General features: G+C 42.9%; 1 protein-coding gene across 1 annotated transcript in view; it reads left to right on the top strand.

Moving 5' to 3' along the window:
* SLCO2B1 (solute carrier organic anion transporter family member 2B1) overlaps nucleotides 1–23,502 on the top strand; it is a 32,160-nt gene extending 8,658 nt beyond the window's left edge. Inside the window, exons 5-14 of the mRNA XM_088140838.1 lie at nucleotides 708–806; nucleotides 3,100–3,230; nucleotides 10,077–10,188; nucleotides 15,512–15,676; nucleotides 16,921–17,113; nucleotides 18,533–18,692; nucleotides 19,180–19,349; nucleotides 19,871–19,935; nucleotides 21,858–21,978; nucleotides 23,193–23,502. Of these exons, the coding sequence (XP_087996964.1) occupies nucleotides 708–806; nucleotides 3,100–3,230; nucleotides 10,077–10,188; nucleotides 15,512–15,676; nucleotides 16,921–17,113; nucleotides 18,533–18,692; nucleotides 19,180–19,349; nucleotides 19,871–19,935; nucleotides 21,858–21,978; nucleotides 23,193–23,343 (1,367 nt within the window). The 3' untranslated portion in view covers nucleotides 23,344–23,502. The remainder of the gene's footprint in view (nucleotides 1–707; nucleotides 807–3,099; nucleotides 3,231–10,076; nucleotides 10,189–15,511; nucleotides 15,677–16,920; nucleotides 17,114–18,532; nucleotides 18,693–19,179; nucleotides 19,350–19,870; nucleotides 19,936–21,857; nucleotides 21,979–23,192) is intronic.
* The last annotated feature ends 808 nt before the right edge of the window (nucleotides 23,503–24,310 follow it).

The raw sequence follows: 24,310 nt of genomic DNA on the forward strand, positions 1-24,310 counted from the left end.
AAGTGTTTTCTGAACTGGCTATCTTTCTGTCCCCTCCCAATCTAGCTCCCTTCTCTCCCCTTCCCATTGCCTGACCTTTAGGAATGGGGCTGGTTAAACTACAGTTTGGAGCCAGCAGATCTCATAGCCAGAAAGACCTTCCAATCTCTTCCCAAAATCTGTTCCTCTATTTACCTACCATATCGCTAAGAATCCTGCATCCTATATGTAACTTAACAATTTTAACCTTTCCTGCCTTGCAACCAGCTTTGCTGCAATCCTGGGTTGCATATGTTAATGCAGGTTTTCAGAGTTCAACTGAGTGGCATGTCAGCTGGGTCAAGAAAGGCATAACAGGCAGGCTCCAAACGGGGACAGAACTGCTGTCAGAATCATGCAATGACCATGAAACGTGTCCTGCAGTAGAGGCACAGTAAAATCATTATGTGGTCAAACTCTAATTGTAGGGACAATGCACCTTCTCTCTGGGAAGCTTAAAATGTAGTAGCAGGTCACCAGTGATCTTGGTTTACATTGATTCATTTATTATACTAGGATCATGCAGACATGCTGATACCAATTCACCAAAACCATTAATAATGAATGGAAGCCTTCTGGAAAGGGGCTGTTGAGTGAATCATTGTTCCCATTTCACAGAGGCAGTTCTTGGATTACACTTAGTGGTCTTCCCACTAAGAACAGAAATCCTGTTTTTCTCTTGTGCACAGGATTTCTTTTTGCTGCAACTGCACTTGGTCCCGCCATAGCATTCATCTTGGGATCGATTATGCTACGTTTTTATGTCGACATTGACAAAGTTTCTGCAAGTGAGTTAACAAACCTTCTATGTGAGTGTATTTCTGAGAAAATAAATCCCATATATCTATAACCGATGATGATGATGATGATGATGATGATGATGATGATGATGATCACGTTACTGGTGGACACAGAGAAAGCACGTACCAGTGTTGAAGAATTTCCTTTGTCTCTCCTAGGCCACTTAGGGTTGAGGATTCATAGAAAGAAAGGTACAGAGATAGACAAGAAAACAGAACTGTGAAACTGCAAGGGCCAAAACTGGATTCAGAGGAACCGGGCTTTGGCAGAGAGAGACAAGCAGCCTGATTGTGTGGCATTATGTTGCATTGATCTCTCAGTCAGTGGGACATACAGTAGGCAACAGTTGTTGGCTTGCAAGGGGGTTCCACATTAGATGTTGTAGCTTGCATACCTGGCATGCACTTGGGATAAAACTGGGCTTTAGTTGCATTTGGCACATCTGACCCCAAAGCCTCAAGGGTGACTGGTACTGACCTTACCATGTGGCACTGGTGCAATTAAAGTGGCAAGCTAGTCTACGCATCCACGATCTTACTAAAAAGCATTACGTGAAAGCCATGATGAATCAAGGGCACGATGGGATCCATCTAATCTGACCTGGAAGACTGAGACTTGGGACGGAAGTAGAACAAATGGTAAAGAGCAGGAGTTAAAGGAAAGGAAACGTGTCTGGAAATTAATGTATCAAAGACCAGGGTAATAAAGTATTGTAGCTGTGCTTGGCAGGGTGAAAATGGAGCGAACGTTTGCAAGTTATACTTGCAAAAAGGGTGCAAAACTAGACTAAGTAGATGAATTTGTTGTACCTTTGTAGAATGTTCCCTGAAGATGAGAAATTGGATGGAAAAATGTTAAAATGTGCAAATCATGGTAGAAAGATAGTGGATAGCATGTAATCTGTTAAAAGACATGTATGTTTGTATGCTCCTGAGTAGACAATGGAAGGGGCTGCACTTCCTGTGAAGGAGAAGGTCCTTCTGGTGGTTCTCCTGGACTCACAGCTCCTGCTGGATCAGCAGAGGGAGGCCATGGCCAGGCTAGGCTTTGCCCAGCTTCAGCTAGTACATCAGTTGTGGGCCTCCTTCAAGTGGGGAAATTCTAAGTCTAGTTACCATCTCTAAGCTCGACTATTGCAGCATACTGTACTTTGGGCTGCCCTTGAAGATGACCCAGAGACTTCAGTTGTTAGAGAACACATCTGCCACTCACTGGCTAGTGGGAGATGCTTCAGCACCTATTTTGCAGGTGCTTCCCAGGTTGCCAATAGGTTTTGGAATTCACTTTCAAGAAACTGTTAAGAATTGTTTTATTTTTTCCTTTAAAGTCCTAAATGCTTGGCTCCCACTGACCCTCAGTGCCATCTGCTGCAGAACATACCTGTCCCTCAGGCACATTCTCGCGGTTTGGGTCCTCATCCTGTGAGAAATGGGAGCTCAGGGGCAGGCAATTTCTGTGGCTGTCCACAATGATGGAATCATTTACCCTGAGGTACAATTGGCCTCTACCTGGTGAGCTGCAGAAAGGTAGCAAAGCATTTTTGTTTTGTTGGATATTTGGAATTTAAGCAATGCTTGGAGGAATTCCCTTTTACTTGGTTTCTAATAACTTGTTTCACTGGTTTGGTCCTCACTGTTTGTGGTTTTGTTTTAACTAGAACTTCTTAGTGGCATTTTAACTGGATTAATTGTGTTGCTTTTACTGTATGTTTCATTATGAGTGAACCGCCAAGAGTTCTGTGATGGATATGTACAGTTTTATAATAACTAAATAGGGATGATGGGAAGTGAGATCCAAGACACTGGGAGAGAACTACACTGTGGATAGTTGGGTGTAGGCATTAACAACTTGTTATTGTTTGTACTTTCCTAGCAGGGGTGTCCAGGGGGGCAAAAATGTCAAGATGGCAGCTACAGCCATATAATCAAAGCCACAATGTACATAAAAAAGGAGGCTTCCATTGCATGGTTATGGCCACCATCTTGACTTTATTGACCCCTCCCTGCAGACACCCCTGATTCCTAGCAAGAGATACTGTAGGTCAGTGTTCCCAACATGGCATCCTCCTGATGGCCATGCAGGTGGGGATAATTGGGGTTGTAGTCCAACTCATCTGGATGCCCTCTTATTAAAAAGGACTGGGGAAATCATGAGTTCTGCCCCAATTATCAAAACAACTGGGAAACAGAGGTAGCCCTTCTGATTTCCAGCTCAGTTCTAGCACAGTTTAATCACTGATTTTGTTTGGCTTAGTTTCTCTCTCCTTCGGTTATATTTCAGTGGAAATTCATATCACTAACAAGGATCCACGATGGGTTGGTGCCTGGTGGCTTGGTTTCATTTTTGCAGCTAGCATGGTGGCCATCTCCTCAATCCCTTATTTTTTCTTCCCAAGAGAAATGCTGAGAGAGGTAAGAACCCACTGGAGAATGGCTAAATGTGCAAGCCCCAGCCAAAGTGTCATTGTCATTTTTGCCACATGAACTGACCACATACCAGTTGGGGTAGTTAATTGCAGCCTCGCTAAATGATATTGCTTGTCCTCAGTTGGAAAATAAAATATCAAACATGAAAAGAGGTCCTGTGAGGCCATCTTGGAACTCCTAACTGAAGAACTCTTGCTCAGAATCTTAGTCTTCCATAAAATAAACCAAAATAGTGTTGGTTTAATCCCTCTCTGAGTTGAGCCAACTGCACAGATCTTGTGGAGATATTTTTTAAGAAAGGAAGGACACAACACAGACAGGATAAAGGAGTGTCAAAAAGATTTTCTTTCCTTCCTCTTGATCCTGGGCTAACATGCCAATTGTGGCAGAGCATTTGAAGGAAGTGTTGAGTTAAGGGATGTCATAAAAATCAAGATGGCAGCCACCTCACACAGGCAAAGCCATGCATCTTTTTAAGTGTGTTGCATCCACAGCACACATAAAAACAGACAGGCTTTGCTTGTGTAGTGGTGATCACCGTCTTGACTTTTTTGACCTCCTCCCTCCAGATACTCCCATACTGAGTTCTTGAGCTCCTTCCTTTATTGCTTAAGTGGTGAATGACAGCAAAAGCTAGAGTAATACCTAAGTGGTTTCCTCATGGGTGAAGGGTACTTAGAACAAGGAAACTCAAGGGACAAGCCAGAAGAATCATGTTACTACAGAAGCATCAGGCAGAAAACAAAATGCATCTTATGGCTAAGGGGTGCAGTGAAGTCAGGAAACACATCATAGCCAGGCTGAATCTGACCCTAAGGGATGTTAATCTGCCATGACAAGGAAAGATGGAACTAAAGAACCAACTAGGAAAGGCATAATCAGACCCCGCTGGGGGTATGTGGATTGCTTGCCAAGACAAACTAGTCTCCGGAGGAAGAAAACGAACTGGGGAGAAGTAGAGAGAAGGCCAGCACAGCACACTGACAAAAGAGAATTGTGCACAGGAATATGCATGCAGTTCTATCCATTTCTGGCATTGGCTGTGTTCCCAAAAACGTGCAGCAGGCTGAGGGAAACAGCTACATTTCAAAAAAGTGCACAGTGGCAATTGCCCAGGTTAGGAATAAGGTAAGATGTTCCTCTGGCATCAGCAAACAATGAATCAGGAAGAAAAGAAGGAGACAGTGGAGGGAGGAGAGAAGTGGGCTAATCCTCCTCCTGGTCCGGAGGCAGCCCTAGAAAAGGGTAAGCTGGCCATAAACGAAATAAATCATATCTGTGTCCTGAATTGCATCCAACTTATTCATAGGCAGTCTTCTCAAAAGATCAGATCAGTGTTTACATTTGCACTAAAGAAGGGAGGGCTCGTTCCGTTAGCTCCACAGAAGGATTTCTGGCAGTTAGCCACAATCAGCATGAAGTTGCAGTGTTTGAAATTAATTACTCTTTTTCCAGCAAGACATAAAGCTGAGACCCAAGTTGCGCACGATCGTTATCAATCCTTTGGCATCCTCTATCACCGTAGCAGTGATCGTTGAACGTCCTGGCTGCTTCCCAAGCAACGTAATTGCTTTCTTCCTCCCTACGCTCCACATGCATTGGCAACAGAAACTTTAGCTAGAGTTTTATCTGATGAAGATAGCCCAGAAAGAGCCTTGCAACTAAGAAGTGCGTTCCACAAGTGGAGCAAATATCTTATTATGATAGTCACTACATTTTGGAGGATAACTATTGACATATGGTCTGGCTTTGTATCACTGAATGTCCTCTTCTGCATCATGCTGAAAAACCTACCGTTTTTCTTCATGGAGACTATTCTGTTAGTGTCCATACATAATTCTTCAATCTCTTCCTTTGTAGCATCTCTCCATTGGCAAACTTGGCTATATTCTTTCTTATTTGGTCACCTGGAGGTTTCTAGCTAGGTAAAAGAATCTGTTGTGCCTGAATGAGCTCTTCCCTTCAGGTTCAGTTCCTACATTGCTTGGATTCAACCTTTCTGAGAGAGCTCCTGCTGGACTTCTTTCTGCACCATAATTCTTAGGGTGTTATTCATGTGACCTTGGATAGCGATTAGTTCTGCAGGGAGATGGCAGTCCTGACTGTTCTGCCCAGAACTTTCTTGATCATTCTGCATCCATAAGCATATACCTTGTCATCTATCTGCAGAACAATCTCCCTCTCTATCATTCTGCTTGGAGGTACATGGTATTGTTGTCTACAGCTCAAAGCCCTCTTCCCTCAAGCATCTTACCATATTATTCATTCTGTACTCACCTCCACTGTCTGAATGCAGAATCTGAGGTTTTGTCATGACCTTAATACATGACATTACAACATAGCCTTTAACAAGCATTTTACCTTTATCACTGATCAAAGAAGTGAATGTATATCTACAAAAGTCATCGGAACATTCAGTCCCCTCCAAGAGTTTTAGTTCTTATGGGTCTATAGATAGTATCATGAATCATTTCATCTTCATTTTACATCGAAGAATAAAGAGTCTGGTTCCTCTTGCCTTTACACAGCATATATATTTATATTTTATATTGCATGAATCTGTCTTCAGGCCTCTTACTAAATTCTCTTTTTCAAAGTTATTGTACTCTCAACTTGAATTTCTATGATTTAATCTTCTACGCCACAAATTCAAACATGTCTTATGTTGGTTTGGTTTTGTGGTTTTAACCTTTGCATTCACACAGTCCATTACAAATTCAGAATCCCTTTTCATAAATTTTCTCCATTGTCATGAGAAAATAATGTCCCTTAAATTTTACTTCATAGCATCTTCCAGTGACAAATTTCATTATCATGACACTAGTGTCTAGAGCAGGAGCATAAATGTTCCTTTAATAATCAGATTAATTGTTTCCCTTATTTTCAGTTTGTAATATAGTCTTGCAATTCATTCATTTTCAGGAAAGACTTGTCTTCCATCTGCTAGGTGAATGAGAGTTTTGCAATCCATGTCCAGTTCAGTGAATCTCCCCTTTCTTTAATTAAAGTATTGGTCACACCAAAGTAAGTGCAGATCCTCTCATAATGCTTTTCAGAGTTGGTTCCAAAAATCACCTCCAACTTGTTAAGCGTTTCTACTTGCCAGTTTTCCTTCTGTTGTCCCTTGATGAGTCATCCCCTCTGGGATTGTGGCTTATTTATTTCTTCCCACCTTGGCTACCAGCCCCTTTTCTCTAAAGGCATTCAATTTTCATATGTTTGGGACTGATACAGTTGTAATATCTTCTATATCTCTGCTTGATTGTAGTTTCCTCCATTCTTTTCTAGCTTCTTCTCAGCACCTCTGGGTATACTAAAATCTTCTAAACAGTTTATCATAAATTGCATCTTCCTTTATTTTTAGAGCATTTACAACAATTTCAAAACATTATGGGAGTCTGTTTAATATTAATCCAATAAGGCTGCTTCTGGTAGAGCCCTTCCTTGAACTTCTAGCTGGCTTGATATCTCTAGCTTCTCATTAGCATGCATAGATAAGGTCTTGCCTTTTTTCAGCCTCTTATTATAAAACCTCGTAATAAGTTTCTCTTTAGAAATGGTAGACTTTTTTCTCCTATAGTCTCTTCAGCTTTCCCACACTGGTTTTACATTTCTTTTATTCTTTCAATGAACCAAACTTGGATTGCTTGTTCCTAGGCAAATCATTCCTGTTGAGTATCCATTGGCTCTGCCTCTATTCAGCCCATTAAAAATAAGAGACATCAAGTGATGTTTGTTAAGAATGTTCCATGTTCTGATAGAAACTCTGCATCTCTGGGTTTTCTGTTCTCATGGAGAGGGAGGGAGGGAGGGAGGAAGGAAGGAAGGAAGGAAGGAAGGAAGGAAGGAAGGAAGGAAGGAAGGAAGGAAGGAAGGAAGGAAGGAAGGAAGGAAGGAAGGAAGGGATTGAAAGGGAGAGCCTAAGAGAATTAGTCTTGTCTTCCCTGTGCAGAGAGAAAAAGAACAAAGAGGGAATTCCTTGCTTGCTATCTCTACTGCTAATCCTTCAAATCATTATTAGGATAAAAGATACAATAAGCCATTGCTTATGAATGAACTTTGCACACATACACCATACAACATCAAAAGAAAAGCTACTTTTGCAATAGGTAATTTGAGGCAGAGGAAGAGAGGAGAAGGAAAAATGTTTAATCCTACCCAGTGCTTTGCTGAAACAAAATTGCAGGTAGACATTTACATTGACCACCAGGAGGCCCATGTTATCGATTTCATCTGTACTGGGAATCATTGGACATGGGTAGCCAGATATTATTCTATGGGGTTCAAACCCTCTGCCAGGAACTGAACTCACAGACCTTCACGCTTAGATGACTATATACAGTGCATTAGTTTTAGGAGCTATTCAGAAAAGGATCTATAGAAGCTATCAGAATTATTCAGCTCTCAGAACTTAAGGGAAGGTGGACTGCATAGAGACATGTTTACTTTGCCTGATCATGGAGATACATAACTGGCTGGGGCAGAAATAATTGCAGCAGAAACAGCTTGAGTAGGAGAAACATTAGGCCCAATGGCCTGCCACCAAACTGCCCCCAGTCTTTCCTTATTGGTGCTGCTCATCCTAGCCCAGGGATCGGCAACCAGAGCCCAACTCGTATGAGGTCCCATACATGCTTCAACTATAATGGTGGCAGAGCTTCCTATCATTTTGAGATTGGTGGAACACAAAAACTGTTCTGTAAACACTACATTTGACTTCATAGATTAAAGAAGAGACAAAAGAAGAAGAAAAAACCACATTCCCCTGAAAACTGAGGAAGAAATTAGGAAATCCTGATTCCTCCTATGTGCTGGCACAGGCTCACCTACTGTGCATTGTTGCTTCATCTATAGCAGCCCTCAACCCTCTAAAAGGTTGTCCATCCCTGCTCTAGATACAGCAAGGGTTCCTCTACAGCATGTTTCTCAACCTCAGCAACTTGAAGATGTGTAGACTTCAACTTGCAGAATGCTGGCTGGGGAATTCTGAAAGTTGAAGTTTACATATCTTCAATCTGCCAAGGTTGAGAAACACTTGTCGGGCAGAGTGATAATCACAAACACTCCTATTTGTGCAGAGCGCAGCAAAAACTCCAGGAAAATATTAGCCATGAAAGCAAACATAATGCAATGTCCATTTCTTGTTTCCCAAAGAAATCCAGTCAGAAAAGATATACTAACTGGTGTTTATTGATACAAATGCAAAATTCCATAAAATGCAAATATCATACAAAATATAAAGAAAAACACATCTTCTCATGTAATGTAGCATCCAAGACTTATTAGCAACACAAGCTTAACAAAATATCTAGCTACAAACTCTTAGAGAAGAGGTACACTACTTGGTAATTTGTTACAACTACGTAGCCCATAAAACCTACATAGTGGCTAACACTAAAACAACTAACAACTACTCAGAGAGGCTGCACATTTTCCTCTCCTTGTATTATAGCTCTATGCCACCCCCACTGGGTAACTAGCATACACACGCCAATAGGTGGCAGTAAATAGCACAATACACAACACACAATAACAGGTGTTTTTCACATGATCTCTGTAGTCAAAATATTATTTGTTATTGTTGTAAAGATAACGGGATGAATCCTTTCCCATGAGAAAGAAAATCCTGACAACACTGCTCTAGATATTTGGAACTCCTGCGACCATTGGTCATTCAGGCTTGAACTGATGAGGTGGTAGTTCAAAACTGGTGGGGAAAGCTGCCATTGAAATGTTATGTCTTACATCACGTACCACACTGGTATGTAACCCATGCTTTGGTTCTATCTGACTTCAAATGCATTGATGCTACTAGACAGGTTTGTAACTAAACTGGCATGAAGTTTTAGATCCAGTCTAATTTAAAGTCTCAGAAAAGGCAAATTGGATGTTAACCTCCTCCCATACTTGAAAGACCACTTCAGCAGAGGGGAGGTTCCCTTTCTGCTGAAAACTTTCTGATGTCCTACTCTGTTCTTTACTGGGAAGTATTGGTGGAATCTTCCATTGTAACAAAACTTGCCCACCCCACCCACCCACCCTCTTCATCCTCAAAACAAAAAGACAGGAAGAGAACTGAGCCAGCCTTGAGGAAGTTACGGAATAATCAAATCATTTAAAAATCTGAAAGTATAACTATTTGTTATCACCAAAGCATCCAAGAAGCTTAAGAATTAACACATTTATTATGTCATGCACTTGATTGACTAGAATCTATTTTATCAGCTACAAGGAGCTTTTTGTTTCCAGTGCACTCAACCATATCAGTTAAAGAACCAGCAGCTGGATTCATACAATCTGCTAAGCTTGGCTAGCGTTAACCTTGGTTAAGTTTAAGTGCCTTAGCAGGTTGTGTGAATCCAGCTGTTTGGATGGATATAGGATTCAGTGGAATGAGCAACGCCCACAAATGGATTAATTTCATTGCCAAGTTAATTGTGTTTTGTACAAGCAGCCATGAAATATAAATCTGAGATAGGAGTAAACCTGTGAGTGGGTTTGGCTCAGCTCTGTGTAGAGCTGAATAAGACAACCATCCCTTAGAAATTATTAGTACCAGCCAGGTTAATTGCCAAATTAAAACTAATTGTGAGTTCAGTGGGTGGCATAACTATATAGGAACAGTAGGAGGGTTGTATGTTAAAAGGGGGAAGTGATAGGCTGCAATATTATAGACGGAAACCAGGGTCCAGGGGCCGGATATAGTTGCCCTGAGTATGTCTAGGTTTTGGGATATGATTGATCAATAAAGCAAAGCCTGGCTTTTAGAAACCTTGCCTTGGAATAGGCCCCCCAGGAGTGACCATACTTTTTCATCTCGCCTGTTCCTAGGATGACGCTTCACGAAAAAGCATCGCAGATATGACTAAGAAAGAAGTAATGGAGGAGCTTAAAAATAAACCCCAGGATGTGGAAGACTTCACTCTGTTCCAGTTCATCAAAAGTAAGTCTGCCCATATTGCCAGTCAAGAACCCTGCTGGCAGCTTTTCATCAGGCACTGATCTGGAGGAGTAACAAAATCCTCATTCACCCCGGGATGAAGCCACAACTCACCCCATGGACTGAAGGGAAGGGCAGAGCTGCCATAACCTGCAGCTAGACAGCCCTGTCAGGATACTCTTAGGCTGACTTAGTAGTCTCTTGTCAGTCTCAATACTACAGAGTCTTTGATGCTCTGCCCAGCAAAATGTCCTATTTATTTATACTTCAAATTTGTCACCACCCATCTCACTGCGGAGTGACTCTTTTCCTCCATGAGTTAGGCCAAATGTCCCATCCCTGCTTTGAACTCACCAGGTGTTGCATCCATCAAATAGCAGTGGGCTTCCAATCTGCCACTGTGCTTCCCAGATGGCAAGAAATCATAGTTAGTGCATGTGTGGGTTAAGGGCCTGGACTCAGACTGCGGAAAGCTGGGTTCATGTCCATCCTCACCAATGGATGCTCCCTGGAGGACTTCAGCCAGACCTTCTCTTCAGCCCAACTTGCCCTTGGGGTTGTGGGAAATTGCATAATTTCCCGCAACCCCAAGGGCAAGTTGAGGGCGGGGGTTGGAGGAGAGAACAATTTGCTATCTGTAGGAGCAGCTGGCAAACTTTTATCTCCCTTTTATTTCAAACATAATCTGAGAAAGGCCTTTTGTTGTTTTTGTATCCTTCACCAATCTGAGCTTTACATCTCTACAGTTCCAGGTTTCTACTTGTGCTCTTCCTTTCCGTCTGCTACATTTGTCACTAAGCTTGTGAAGCTACACTGGCTTCTTCTATACCTTGTTTTTTCCTCATTGCAATTGTTAGCAATTTTGCTTTAAGTATCTCCTTTTCTTAGGAACTCCCACTCAACTTTCCCTTTATTTCTCCTGCCATAGAATCTCACAAATTAGTATGTTTTATTTTTATTCTGTTTTCTCAAGCTCATAGGCCACTTCATTCACAAATGAAATGAACAGTCCCAATTACAGTGAACAGATTAAAACAATAGACCCTCAATGATCATTCTCTCAGTGCCCAACGCCATCATCCCAACAGCCAGGACTTAATGGGCCTTAAAACCTAGATTAGTCTCAGGAGGGATATTGCTCCAACGAAGGTCCTGCAGCCCCTGATGGTGACCCTCCTTCAGGGCTGGAACCCCCAGGGAGCCTTCCGTTCTAGAACTTATTGGATGTGCAGATACCTCTGAGAGCAGATGGTATAACCCTAAAGCTAACCCCGGTCCTAAGCCAGACAGGGCTGGAAAGGGGACAAACAGGCATCGTGAACTGTGCCCAGAATTATATGTACAGTTTGCCCTGTTTAAATGTGGGTTTCAATAAAGCAACAAAAAAAAACTTGCATGAGTAGCAAGGAAGCAGGATTTTTTAAAAGCTTAAAACAAATAGCAATAACAGATATTTCATATGCTAATACTGTGAAGTTCCTTTCTTTGTCTTTTTTCATTTGCTTTTGTTTTTCTTCTTGGTTTTCCTTAACTCTGTATGTTACTTTTTGTCTTGAAGTTTTGTTTCTTCAGTTAAAACAAAGGCAGAATAGATAAAATCCTTTGAAATATAAAGAAAGAACACTGGGTTCCTAACTCTCAAAGATTTCCCAGAACATAATTTGAACACTCATATCTACTTTAATCAATACATTAAACCTTAACCTCCAATCTTTCTGCTGCTTTTTAGACACATTAGATTTCAGTTCCTAGCTGACCGAGGATATGTATCTTCTTTATTCATTTCTCTCCTATTTCCATCTTGAATTATACATGAATTCCTATATATGAATCCCACGTTCATTAATGCTCTTGGCACATTAATTCTACCACGCTAAATTAATTCTTGAATCTTCCATATTTCAAAGATACAGATTTTTAAACAGAAGAAAGGAGGCAGGATAAATTGTCCTAACGAAAATGAATGGGGAGAATTTAATGGGATGAAATTTAGGAGACCTTTTATATGTATCAGAGCATGGTTTCCAGGACATTTTGATTGAAAGTTGTTCTGTTGCCATGAGGCAGAAACCTGTGATATTTATTGACCTCAGTCCTTGAGGTCCTGAGGTATGCGAAAAGTAGACCGTATGCCTCTTTGCCATTGTCTTGGAGCATTTATTGCAAATACAGCTTGCTCTATAATGAGAAACTTGGATTCTCTCCCTCCCTATTCCCTTTATATGGATTTAGGAATAACTCTGCTGCATCAGTTCAAAGTCAGCATTTTATTTTTCCTAGTGGCAAAAAAATGTCTCGGAGGTGCTGCCAAGGAGGAGATGGAAATATTCCTTTCTCCTGTTGTTGTTCCAACCTGGAGGTAAAACTGAGTCTTCAAGTGCCATCAATCAATCAATCAATCAATCAATCAATCAATCAATCAATCAGTCAAGTTTATTACAGCCCTTAGGCCAGATACAGTCAAAATATCTAATAATAGCAGTATTACATCTTTCTACGTGTGTGTGTGTGTGTGTGTGTGTGTGTGTGTGTTTAACAGAAAAACATATATATAACAGAAAAACAGTAAATAGGGTCTAAAATAGTTAAGAATAAAAATACTAAAATAGATCAAAATAAAATACTATGATAAAAAATTCCAAACCTGGGTAATGGTGTAGTGTATCATACAGATGATAGCACAAAACTGGGAAACTTGGGCGGATATTTTTGAGTCCTTGTCCAAAAGAAGCAACATTAAATAAAAATCATATTTCCTACCTAGAAATTTCTTCAAGCCATATAAGGTCTGTCTAGAGTCCTTATATAGGGAGCAATAAAGTAGCATACGGCTTAGAGTTTCTACTGAGCCATCACCACATGGACACAACTGAAGGTGCATGGGACCAAAAAGGACTGCTGAAGACAAAGCATCCATCCTGGCTAAGGTGAAGGCCCTAGGAAATTACAAAACTGTAATGGATGATAAATAGGAGGCTGCAACGAGCCCTTTTGGGAGAAAATGAGAAATACAGGGATGTAGCACCTTACTTAAATTTCTTTGGAGATCTGTATCCCAAATTCATTTTTTAAGGGCGGTTCTAGCATTATCAAAACCTAATGAGCACAGACTTTCCATACAGAAGCCCAGCAGTTGAATTTTATCTAAGGATTTTTTAAGCCATGATGATTTAAAGCAATCGCTAAATACTAATGGGGCTAAACCTATGGGAAGTAAAATGAACTTCAACCAGAAGTAAGAAGAAGAAACCATGCCCTAGCATCCAAAGAAACTATACCTGTTTCTACACGTAGGATGGCAAGTGCCATTGATTGATTAATTATGTGCCATCAAGTCTGTGTCAACTCTTAGCGACCACATAGAAAGATTTTCTCCATGAGGATCTGTCCCCAACCTGGTCCTTCAGGTCTTCCAATGGTGCCCCCATCACAGCTGTAACAGAGTCCATCCCGCTTGCTGCTGGCCACTCTCTTCTTCTCTTTCTTTCCACCTTTCCCAGCATCAGAGCCTTCTCCAGAGATGTAGGACTTCTCATGATGTGTCTGAAGTAAGATAATTTGAGCCCGTCATTCAAGTGTAATAGGCCTTGTTGAACCTGTCCTCCATGAATCCATTCAATCCCCTTTTAAAGCCATCCAAATTAGTGGCCATCACCAGGTCTTGAAGCAATGAATTCCACAGGTATTCCACAGTTAAAGCCTGGCATCTTGTCTAAACACAGCCACTCAGGCTTTAACGGTCACGGTTAAGTGTTTTGTGTGAATATTGCCTCTCTCAGGAAGGCTATCCCACAGACTAATGTACATCCCATGTCAGAGCAAGAGAAATGTGCAAAGCCACCAGCATTTACCCAGATTCAGTTTCCATGCAAGGAGGAGTTCATCAGAGACTGACCATGTTAGTGGGATATAAGGTTTATTGACACACGTAGACAGGATTAGTGTAAGACGAGGGGTTCCCTATGTTAACACTAGCATATGCTTGAGTGCTTCTTATCAGTATTTTAGGGAATGCTTAATACCACAGGGTTTATTGCAGAGAGAAAAACTCTATTCCTCTCCTTTTCCACCCTCAGCTGAAACTGACTTTCAGCTATAACTTTCTGTCTCTTGAGGGAGAGAGACGAGTAATTACCTATTTCAGCTTCCCTTGCTAACACCTCCCCAGAGTGTTTCTAGCCATCAACAGCCTTCCAGGCCATTAAAACATAGCCACAGCAATCAGCTGCCCCTTTAAGTGGAGTTGCCTCAACTTAGCTGTGGTTAGGGTTGTAATTATGGAAATCTTTCTCAGGAATTACAGACAAGGATCTTTGAAAGAGCATTGAGAATACACCACCCACAAATCTCATTTCAGTATGCGTGTTCTGTTTCATCTATGGTTTTGGTTAGGAGAACCCTAGAAAAGAATTTACTGCAGTTGTCCTTCATATATCCTATATGTGCATATAAGGATTATCCCCAAACGATGGATGTGTCAGGAATTCTGCCATACCTTGAGCTCCCTTGATTTGTGAACAAACAACTGGTCTACATAAGAGATATGAACAGATAAGGCTTGGGGACACAATTAAATTTACGTCATTCAAGTACATGGCATATGTGGATGCCTATAAAACCTGAAAGTTAATTTTTTGAATGTTCCCAACAGCAAAAAAGAAAAGTGAGTTTGTTTTGTCCTTTTCTCCCAGATTTAACTTAAACTTCTCCCAGGTTTTTAATATTGCTTTGTACACCAAGTTTATAAAGTCTCCATATATTTGAAGCATCTACAGTCTGAAAAATGATTAAAATTTGATTATGTTCAGGTGAGTAGAAGAGAGAGGTAGAGAAATTTGCTTGATGGCGTGGTGGGAGGGAGAGGCCATGTTTCTCCCTATCCAGGGTTGCCTCAGGATGGATTTAGAGCTGAAGTTGCCATGGCAAAAGTCAGAGTTTACAGAACTCTACCCACCTTACTCCCTTGCAAAGACAGGCATAGAGTGTGTCCATTTTCAGAGGTGTTTTACATGTTTGTGGACTAACAACCATCCCAGAGATTTAAAAATATCAGCTACTTTTGGGATAAAAAGTGAGCATCTGAATCCCCCTGGGTTCCCTGCTTCCTTCTTTCATTCTAGGAATAATGGTCATGTGATTGTAACAGAACACTCACTAAATACTTGCCTTTCAGCACGGCTGGCATAGTTTTTCAAAGCCTATAGCAGACACACAATGCATACATTTTTTTTTAAAAATGCAACTACTTGGTACTTGTAGTTACTCTTTTTGCAGTAAAGAAAACTTATCATCTCTTGCTCCTCTATTTTCCTCTGATTTGTTGCAGTGTTTCCGGTGGCTTTGCTGAGAAACCTCAAGAATCCAGTCTTTGTCGTGATCATCCTGGCTATGATTAACCTTTCAGCCATGATTGCAGGCTTATCAACTTTCCTGGCCAAATTCCTGGAGCGGCAGTTTTCTCTCACAGCATCTGTGGCCAACATGATCCTAGGTAGGTGCTGCTTTCTTCTTCACAAATCCCATTGTCAGAAAACGACAGACACGGGTTCGGTTGTCCAGTAGACAGAAGTTTTTATTGGGCACGTTTGCAAAGGTGGGTCCCTCCCGCAGCAATGGAGGAACCCCGAAGCAAGGTCTGACAGGTTTTTATACCCCCTATCTGTCCTCCCCCTCCTACGAGGGCTTGGCTCACAATCTCACCTTTTTTACCGCCCCGGAGCGCCGCTAATTAACCGCAAAACCGCAGACATTCCACTTCCGAATCCAATCAGCGCAATACACATTCCAATCCCCACTTGACCCGACAGCCGCCCCCTGCCGTTTCTCTTCACTCTGGTGCGATCGTGCCTCTTGCCTGCAGTCTTTCCTCCCTCCTGCCATCCCTCTCCACTCTGGTGCGAGTGTGCCTTCTGCCCATCCTCCCTCCTGCCACCCCCAAGGCTGCCCCATGGTGCACAGCGCTCTCCCTTAGCAAACATGGTTCGTTTGAGGCCCTCACTTCTCCCTGCCTTCTCACACCATGAATGAGACTCAAGTTTGGTGGCACTGCTGATATCAAAGAGGCTGTGCCAGATGTCTGTGGGGTTCCCTTCTGAATGTTAAAAAGGGTCTGTGCTGTGGAAGTAAAGCCCCCACCAAAAGAAAAGTTTTTTTTTTCCCCACCAAACAATGCACAGCCTCGTTTCTGCAAAGGTTTTGCCCAGAGAAGAACTTCTGTGCTCCATCCCATTCTGGGACCTATGCTTTAAAGTCGTGAGTCCTTAGTCCCCTGGGTAAAGTTAGAGAGATATGGGGCCCTCTTTCAAGCGGTAGGGCCTGAAGAATGGCATTCCTCCCATGCTCCCTAGAGGACAGTTTGAGTTGTTGAGTGAAGAGGTGAACCGTTTCATCCCTATCAGTGCATAACCCCCGTTCCAGTTTTTTGTCACTACTAGGAAAAGGCTTCCCTGGGCATTCTCTATGAGGAACATGAGAATGGCCTGGCTGGGTGAGACCAAAGGGTCACGTTATTTATATCTGTCTGAGCCTAAGCTATAGAAGTTGCTTGTGGGATGAATCTTTTGTATGGTTTACTGAGGAAGCCATAGTGGCCCAGTCCATTCGTAGCTCTAAGCCACCAGGGTAGAACTGCAACAACCCGAAAACAAACAAGCCACCTCGCAGCCTAGTACCAACTGGGAACCCAGCCACTGTCATCAGGACATTCAGTTTCCGTTCTCTCCCTCCAACCCACAGGAGCTGTCAACATCCCAGGGGCCATGTTGGGAATCATTCTTGGGGGTGCCATCATGAAGAACTGCCAGCTCTCGCTCAGGCAGGCCACCGTCATGTGCATCATCAGCATGGGCTTTTGCATCATCTTTGCGGTGCCCCTTCTCTTCCTGGGCTGTCCCACACAGATGGTGGCAGGGCTTGACTACTCCGGAAGGTACACAAACTCAGGACCGGTCTCCGATCCTTGTTGCAGTGTGTCAGATGAAACTGCTTCCTTCTCTCTCAGTGCAATCCCAGGACATTGAGTCTGTGGGACTGAGCAGCCATAACTAATTTAAATAAATAAACGAACAAGCAAACCGCTTCTCAGGCTGACCCTGGGGCATCCATGCTCTCTCCCTTCTTGCATGCCTTTCAGCTGCTTCTAGTAGCATCTTGTTTTTCTCCCAAGCTTCAGCCTCCAGCCTCTACTGCATTTTTTACCCACTCCATCCTCTGGCCTTCTCCTTTCCTAAGTGTATTCAGTGGTTTTTAACTGTTATGAGCTCCTTTCTAGGGCTAGAGTGCTTTATAAAAATGATTATATATGATCATCAGTTCTCACGTATAGGCAGCAGGAGGCATCAACCAGAGCAGAAAGAGTCTGGTTTCCATGACCCAACCCTGGAATCAAGTCATTGGTCAATTGCCTTTTGACCAGTCAGAAGCAACCTCTTCTGAGAAACAAGCAGGTCCACGAGCTGCCTTTCAGAGAATAGATTAAAGAAAGCTACAAGTCCTCCAGCCCCTTCCTGGGTTGGCCTGTCTCTGGACTCAGGGGGAGCTTTCAAGATACCATAGCTGAGATGTTAGCAAAGACAAGTGGTGGGTAAACTGCTCCAGATGGGCCCAGCTACAAAGGGACTGGTGGATAGTTAGGTAGCTGAATGTTTCGTCAATCCAGCAGAAAACCATTTAATTGCTTACATGCACCTAGTTAGTTGGGTGGCATTTTGTTAGAATTCCTTTCTTGTTATTAAAGCAGATAAATAAATTCTCCTTCAAGTTGGGCTTCATGGACATATACATGGAGTTTTTGTGGCAATGGTAAGGAAGTCATTGGCCATTGCCTGCTTCCAAGGTGATTTTGACTTCCCAGTCTAGTTTGCCACCCTGAGATTTCTGGTGGTCTCCCATCCAAACCCAAACCAGGTCTGAACCTGCTTAGTTTGTCCAACAACAGCCAAAGTGAACCTGGTGCTATCACCTACCTGGACGGCCATTAATGGAAATACTGTAGTGGCAATTCCATGGGTGACAGGTGCCCTTTTAGAATATATACTTAATTGTAAGCCACTTTTTTTTTAAAAAAAAGGGAAGCAGCATAAAAATAAATAAATGCCTCTTTCTCCGATGGGGATACTTTGGGGATTGATGTCTGCCCTGATATAAATGTGCTCCAGACAGAAAGATTGACTTGAAAACATTCCTTTGCATGCAACAATGTGCAGATTAAATCAGCTACAGCTGATACAATAAATAAGTAAAGGTTTTTTAAGATAATGAGAGTTCCTAATAAAGTCCACACATTGCCACATGCTCATGCTCAGAAGCTTGGTTCTGACTGAGTAACAAGTTCTTTTTCCTCTCATAGTTCTGGACCCTGGCAGCTAATTACCAACTGCAACCGAAAGTGCAACTGTTCAACCTCCTTTTTTAACCCTGTATGTGGGCAAGATGAAGTGGAATACATCTCCCCTTGTTTTGCTGGATGCTCAAAAGTAAACATTAATACTGAAACAAAGACAGTTGTGGTGCGTAGAAATTCTCTTTCTTCTTTCGAAAAGCTGGTGTGGTGGGCTGAAGAGCCACAGTAGGGAAGGCCTGTCCCTGCATTGCCCACTAGTGAAGCAGCTTCCCCAAGACCCTGGGACTCCCCATGTCACTGGAGGGGGAGTGCAAAGTTGGCAAGGTTGCTTTAAGGAAACCTGGCCAATTCCCACCCATTCAGGAGCCTCAGGCAATGCTTATCAAAGCTGCCAGTGAAAGGCTTATGTACCGTGATGTTTGAAAAGACGTTTAGGTTGATCATCTCCAAATGTTTTTTACTTCAATTTCCATTATCCCTAAACAATACAGTCTTGAAATGATATCCCAGAATAATGGGAATTGTACTCCAACACATTTAGCAGGACCTGGGTTGGGGAAAGGCTATTTCTCCATCTCTTACGTTAAACCGTAGGCTTGTAACACCTTGCCAACACTGTAGTTTCTTCCCTGACCGTCTCTCTCTTCCCTCAGAATTACACTGGATGCAACTGTATCGTGGTCAATGGCGCCATCGGGTATGCTGAGCCTGGCAGTTGTGGTACTCCATGTGTCCACTTCCTGATGCCATTTGTCATGATTGGTGCAATATCTGGATTCTTGGCCAGCCTCTCACACACTCCAGCCTTTGTGCTTATTCTCAGGTAGCTGAAGATGCTAATCAATTGGTCATGGGGTCATTTGCACCATAGTCTCATTCTCTGAGGAACTGAGATAGGAGATATTGTGGGCAAAAGTATCCACAGGACCACCAAGTTCTTTACGGACTGCCCTGAGGAGCTCAGGGTTTAATAGCTGGCAATGGGGGGAGGCAGGAAGGGGCAGGCAGAGGGACAAGGGAAGCAGTTGAGACAACTCCATTTCACATACTTGGGCCCATTTCAGCAATGAGGTGTCCCCCAAAGTTTTGATTTGGCAAAAAGAAAGCAAGAATAGCGTTCTGAGCTCCAGACCACAAGGAAAAAAAATAGCATTTAAAAAGAGTAGAAAAGATATATGAATTTCTAAGTGTTCTGAGTCCTACATTGCTCATATGCAGGCAAGCCACAGCACAGTGTATGCAGGTGATCACCAAATGCACATGGCCTGCTGGGTCCCCAGAGAGCCACAGTATTCCTTGTATGTGCATATTTGTTCCCACAAATCCCTTTGTTTGGGCTTTTAGGAGTGTCAGGCATGAAGACAAGTCGTTTGCCATTGGGATACAGTTTCTGCTATTAAGAGTTCTCGGTAAGTCAAAGTGGCAAGGGTAGTTATGTTGGGAACTGTATGCTGGCTTTGGAATTAACAGCTAAATTTAACAATATAAGAAGCAAATTTCTGGCTCTTAAGGTTAAGTCAAAAGAATGTATGAAATCTAAACAATCAGACCAGTGCTGGGTTGGTGTTCTCACACTACCTCCTCCCAGTGCCTCAGAAGTTGCAGGGGAATGTGCAACTCTCTGCCACCCTAATCTGAAAAAGAGGTTCTGTGCCAGGCTCCATGAGGCTGATCAGAACAGCAGAGCACATCTGCCAACCCTCCTAAGTTTGTCTTCCTTCCTTCCTTCCTTCCTTCCTTCCTTCCTTCCTTCCTTCCTTCCTTCCTTCCTTCCTTCCTTCCTTCCTTCCTTCCTTCCTTCCTTCCTTCCTTCCTTGTAATATCTAGATCGAAGGTGCTTTTTAGATTACAGACACAGCAAAGGCCCAGGGGCCCCTGTGGAGTGGGAAAGCAGGAACCGCTAAACTGCCAAGCTGAGCTTAGCTAGCAGCCAGCAGCTTCAGCACCTCGGTCAGCTCAAGGGAGGGGCTTTGAGCCAGGGCCGGGAGAGGCGAGAACCAAAGGCACCTTTTTTGTCCCTTAAAGAAGTAACAGCACCAGAGCCATTTTCAGAGGAGTCCCCAGGGCAGAACGTGCATTTCAGTGGCAGATGCAGGAAAGACAAGAGCTGGGATCCATGCAGCAATGTTTCAGAGGTTCAGGCGGTTCCTGCAAAAACAAGCATCTGGCAGGGGTAGGAAATATATTACGGCACAAGCTTAACAACGAGTCTGTCTAGATTTAGCATTCCAAAAACGCAGTCCCGCCTGCATTACCACAGGAATAAGTCACTGTCTTCAGTGGAGCATATTCCCAGCTAACTTTCTTCTTAGAGTCAGGCGGGGGGAAAAAATGATAAATGGGGAAAAAAGCAAAAATAAAGAAAAGTAGTATAGTGATTGGCATAAGCACATTCATTTATTAGTGTGCCTTCGAACCAATATACACTTGTACAAAAACACTTTGTAAATATGATTGTGGACTAGTAAACCTCCAGTAAGCCATAATTCATATACATATACAACACAAAGTATACACTGGAGAATCATCCAAAATCAGTGCAAAAAATGCTATTGTTACATCATGGGTCTCTTATAATTCAGAGGAAGAAATATTGGGATTGATATTGGAGTTCTATAAAAAAAAATCTCAAAATAAATTCTCTGAAATTTTACATTTGCATTTTTTCAACTCCAAGCTCTGAAGAATGAACTTAAACATATAAAATGATTAACACCTTTTTGTTTTACCTACCACATCATAGAGAATAGCTTTTGTGCTATAAAATGAGAGTTTTCACTATGCTGGGTTTCTTCAGTTCCCCTTAATTCCTTAGATGGGAGGGGTTCATCTCCTCGGCCCTCACCAGCCGTTCACGTTCATTAGGGTCTAATCAGCCCCAAGGTACCTTTAGTGAAACTCTCAGTTAAACTGCTTGCATGGGAAAGGTTTTACAATACAACCAAACAATCAACTCATTATTAAAGAGGGTACCAGCAATAATAGGTTAGGAGGACATTTCTCCCCCACCCCCTTCTGAAATGTGTAGGAAATGTTGCTTTCCCCTTAATTCCAGTTATGCATAACAAGGAACAGCTTTATCTGGCATGTTCCAGGATTGGAATATTAGTTAGTGGGCATTTCCACTCGTTTCCCTTTTAATGCCAATAGTCTCTTGCCATTCGAGGGGCAGACATTCATCTGTAGCAGTTGCTTCCTTGTCTTTTACACTAGCAAGTGGAAGGCTGTTTGGGAAGGGTTGAGACCAGGCAACCCCCCAGCTGTGGGGCTGTCTGAACAATCAGCGGGAGGTTGCTTCTTCCACAGCATGTGCCCTTTGCTTGTTTCCCAGCCTGGTTGCCAGCCCCAATAGTCTACGGCAGCGCCATTGACACAACCTGTCTCCTGTGGCAAATTAAGTGTCAAAAGAGAACAGGCTGCCGATACTACAACCACACGGCATTCCGGAAAAGGTAAGTCCTCCTCCTCTCCCCAATCCCAGCCTTGTCTTAATAACTGGACATCAGTGGGCCCCGTAGGCATGCAGGACTGTGGAGAAAAGCAGCATGCAAAGAATCTGTGTCTGGGGCTTAATGCAGGAGTGGGAAACCAATGGGCTGCTTGTGCTCCCCAGACTGATTTTTCTGGCCTTCTAGGGCCACCAAGATATTGAAATTCAGCAGTAAAATGACACCATGGTTTTTAAAAATCTTTTGGACAATTGAGGGCTAATCCCCAACTGTTCAAAGGATTCCAAAAAAAAAAAAATCACAGCTGCCAGACTTAATTCACCTTTTTTTAAACCAAGTTGAAAGTTTCAATCTGGCACTATCCAGAGACATCACTGTGCCTTCTCCAGTCCCCACAGACCTCAGGCTATATCCAAAAACTTCCCCTTCCCCAGTGACAGAAGAGGGTGAAGACAGAGACAACTGCAGGAGAGCAGAACAGCCTCACTGGAACCAGACAGAAGTAATTCAGGCTTCTCTCTTTTTTCCCACTCCAGCTCCCCTAGAGAGCTCTGCTTGAAGGTTTTGGAGTCAAAGACAGGCTTTACTCAGAGAAGTATATTGGGGTTATTGTCTGCTTGATTTGTCAGAAGATTTAGATAAATAAGCCAATTTCAGATCTACTGTTCAATACTTTGAACCTGGAATACATGTGAACTATAAAATACACATTTTCAGAATATTACAGCATAGTCCTTAATATACAGATGATTAATCAGTTTAGAGACAATTTACAAAAACACCCTGAATAGCTGGAAAAAAATATGCACAAAATTGGATTTTCCTAAGGAAAAATTGGTTAGGGCAGTGTTTCTCAACCTTAGTCACTTTAAGACATGGGGACTTCAACTCCCAGAATTCTCCAGCCAGCCATGGTGGCTGGGGAATTCTGGGAGTTGAAATCCCCACATCTTACAGTGGCCAAGGTTGAGAAACACTGTGTTAGGGTATGCAGTTATGAACAGGGATGACAAATATGCTTTTTTCTGTTAAATTCCTAAACAAATATGCTTTTTTCTGTTAAAATCAGGGAGAAACAAAAGACAAGGCTTTATGGCTCTTATTAACTGCAACATATCCAACGAGGCTTCAGGCCCTTGCTGTGTCTGTGCCCTGAGTGAGGGAGGCTGCATTGCAGCCCTTTCAACTGCACTCACTCTCTGTTTTTTGATCACCAGGTTTGTTGGCATTCAACTTTTATTTGAAACATGTTGCTTTCTGTCCTTCTGCATTGTGTATTTCCTCCTCGTTCGAAAGGAGGAAGAAGACCGCCAAGAGGAAGGAAACCGGGCCACTTCTCCAGATTCTGTCAGTGAATCACGCCCTTGATTGGGGTGTCGGCGGTCTCCACTGCTGCTCTGCCAAATGAAGGGGACCCGCTTGGTTGGGGAAGCCTGAGTTTCAGTTGGGTGAAAATAGGATGAAACTGAGGACTTCCCTGTGCCATGTTCCGTTTTGGACCTCTTCTACATTTCTTCTTTTTCTTGGTTTTGGACCTCTTCTACATTTCTTCTTCTTCTTGAGTACTTGTGACTGGATGTTCATAGCCCTGTTCCCTGTTGTGAAGGGCAAAATAGAAATAAATTGGTAATCTTACTGTTGTCAAGTTAGCAGCATCGCCAAATCCATTGTAGCCACGGAATACATCAGCGAATGAAGAGATTTAAATTCCCTTCCCCCAAAGCAGTCCGAGTCAGTTCTGGGGGTCACAGAGAAACTTCAGAATTAGGGGAAGAGCCTTGCTGAAAACCCTCCCTCCAATAGCATCCCTTTCTTGTTCTCTGCCGCTGGGGATGAGAGGGGTTCCCTGGAAGGGAGGAGTCCACCTCTTTTAAGCTCCTAAATCTCTCCAAGCCTTTGAAGGTGGCAGCAAGCCCAGGCTGGTGTTGTGACTGCCTGGCAATGCTCTGCTCAAGCCTAAAAGCACCAGCCTTCCTGCTGCCTGAGTTCCTGGGCTAGGCTCCAAGCTCTAGCAAGTGCCCTCCAGGGCCACCGACATGCCACTCAGCTTCTAGGCAGCCCCTCTTTCCAAGCCTCCTGATTTTGAGCCTGATTTCCTGTTCAGGTTGTCCCTGGGCACCCCACCTAATTCTCCCGAAGCCTAATGGAATGTCATCCCACCCCATGCAGACGCAGGATTGTATGTACCAAAAGAGGCGAATATGCGTAGCTCAGGGTTGAACTGTGGAGTCCTTGGGGTTCTCTGAGCTTGGTTCTCTTCTTGCTTTGCTGACCTACACTATGTAGGACAGACAGGCAGAAGACTAGCAGACCGCATCCACGAGCACCAACTAGC

This window comes from Python bivittatus, unplaced genomic scaffold (genome assembly GCF_059951505.1).
Source record: "Python bivittatus isolate LINGU-HERP-01145 unplaced genomic scaffold, Pbiv_v1 ctg000340_np1212, whole genome shotgun sequence".
NCBI lineage: Eukaryota > Metazoa > Chordata > Lepidosauria > Squamata > Pythonidae > Python > Python bivittatus.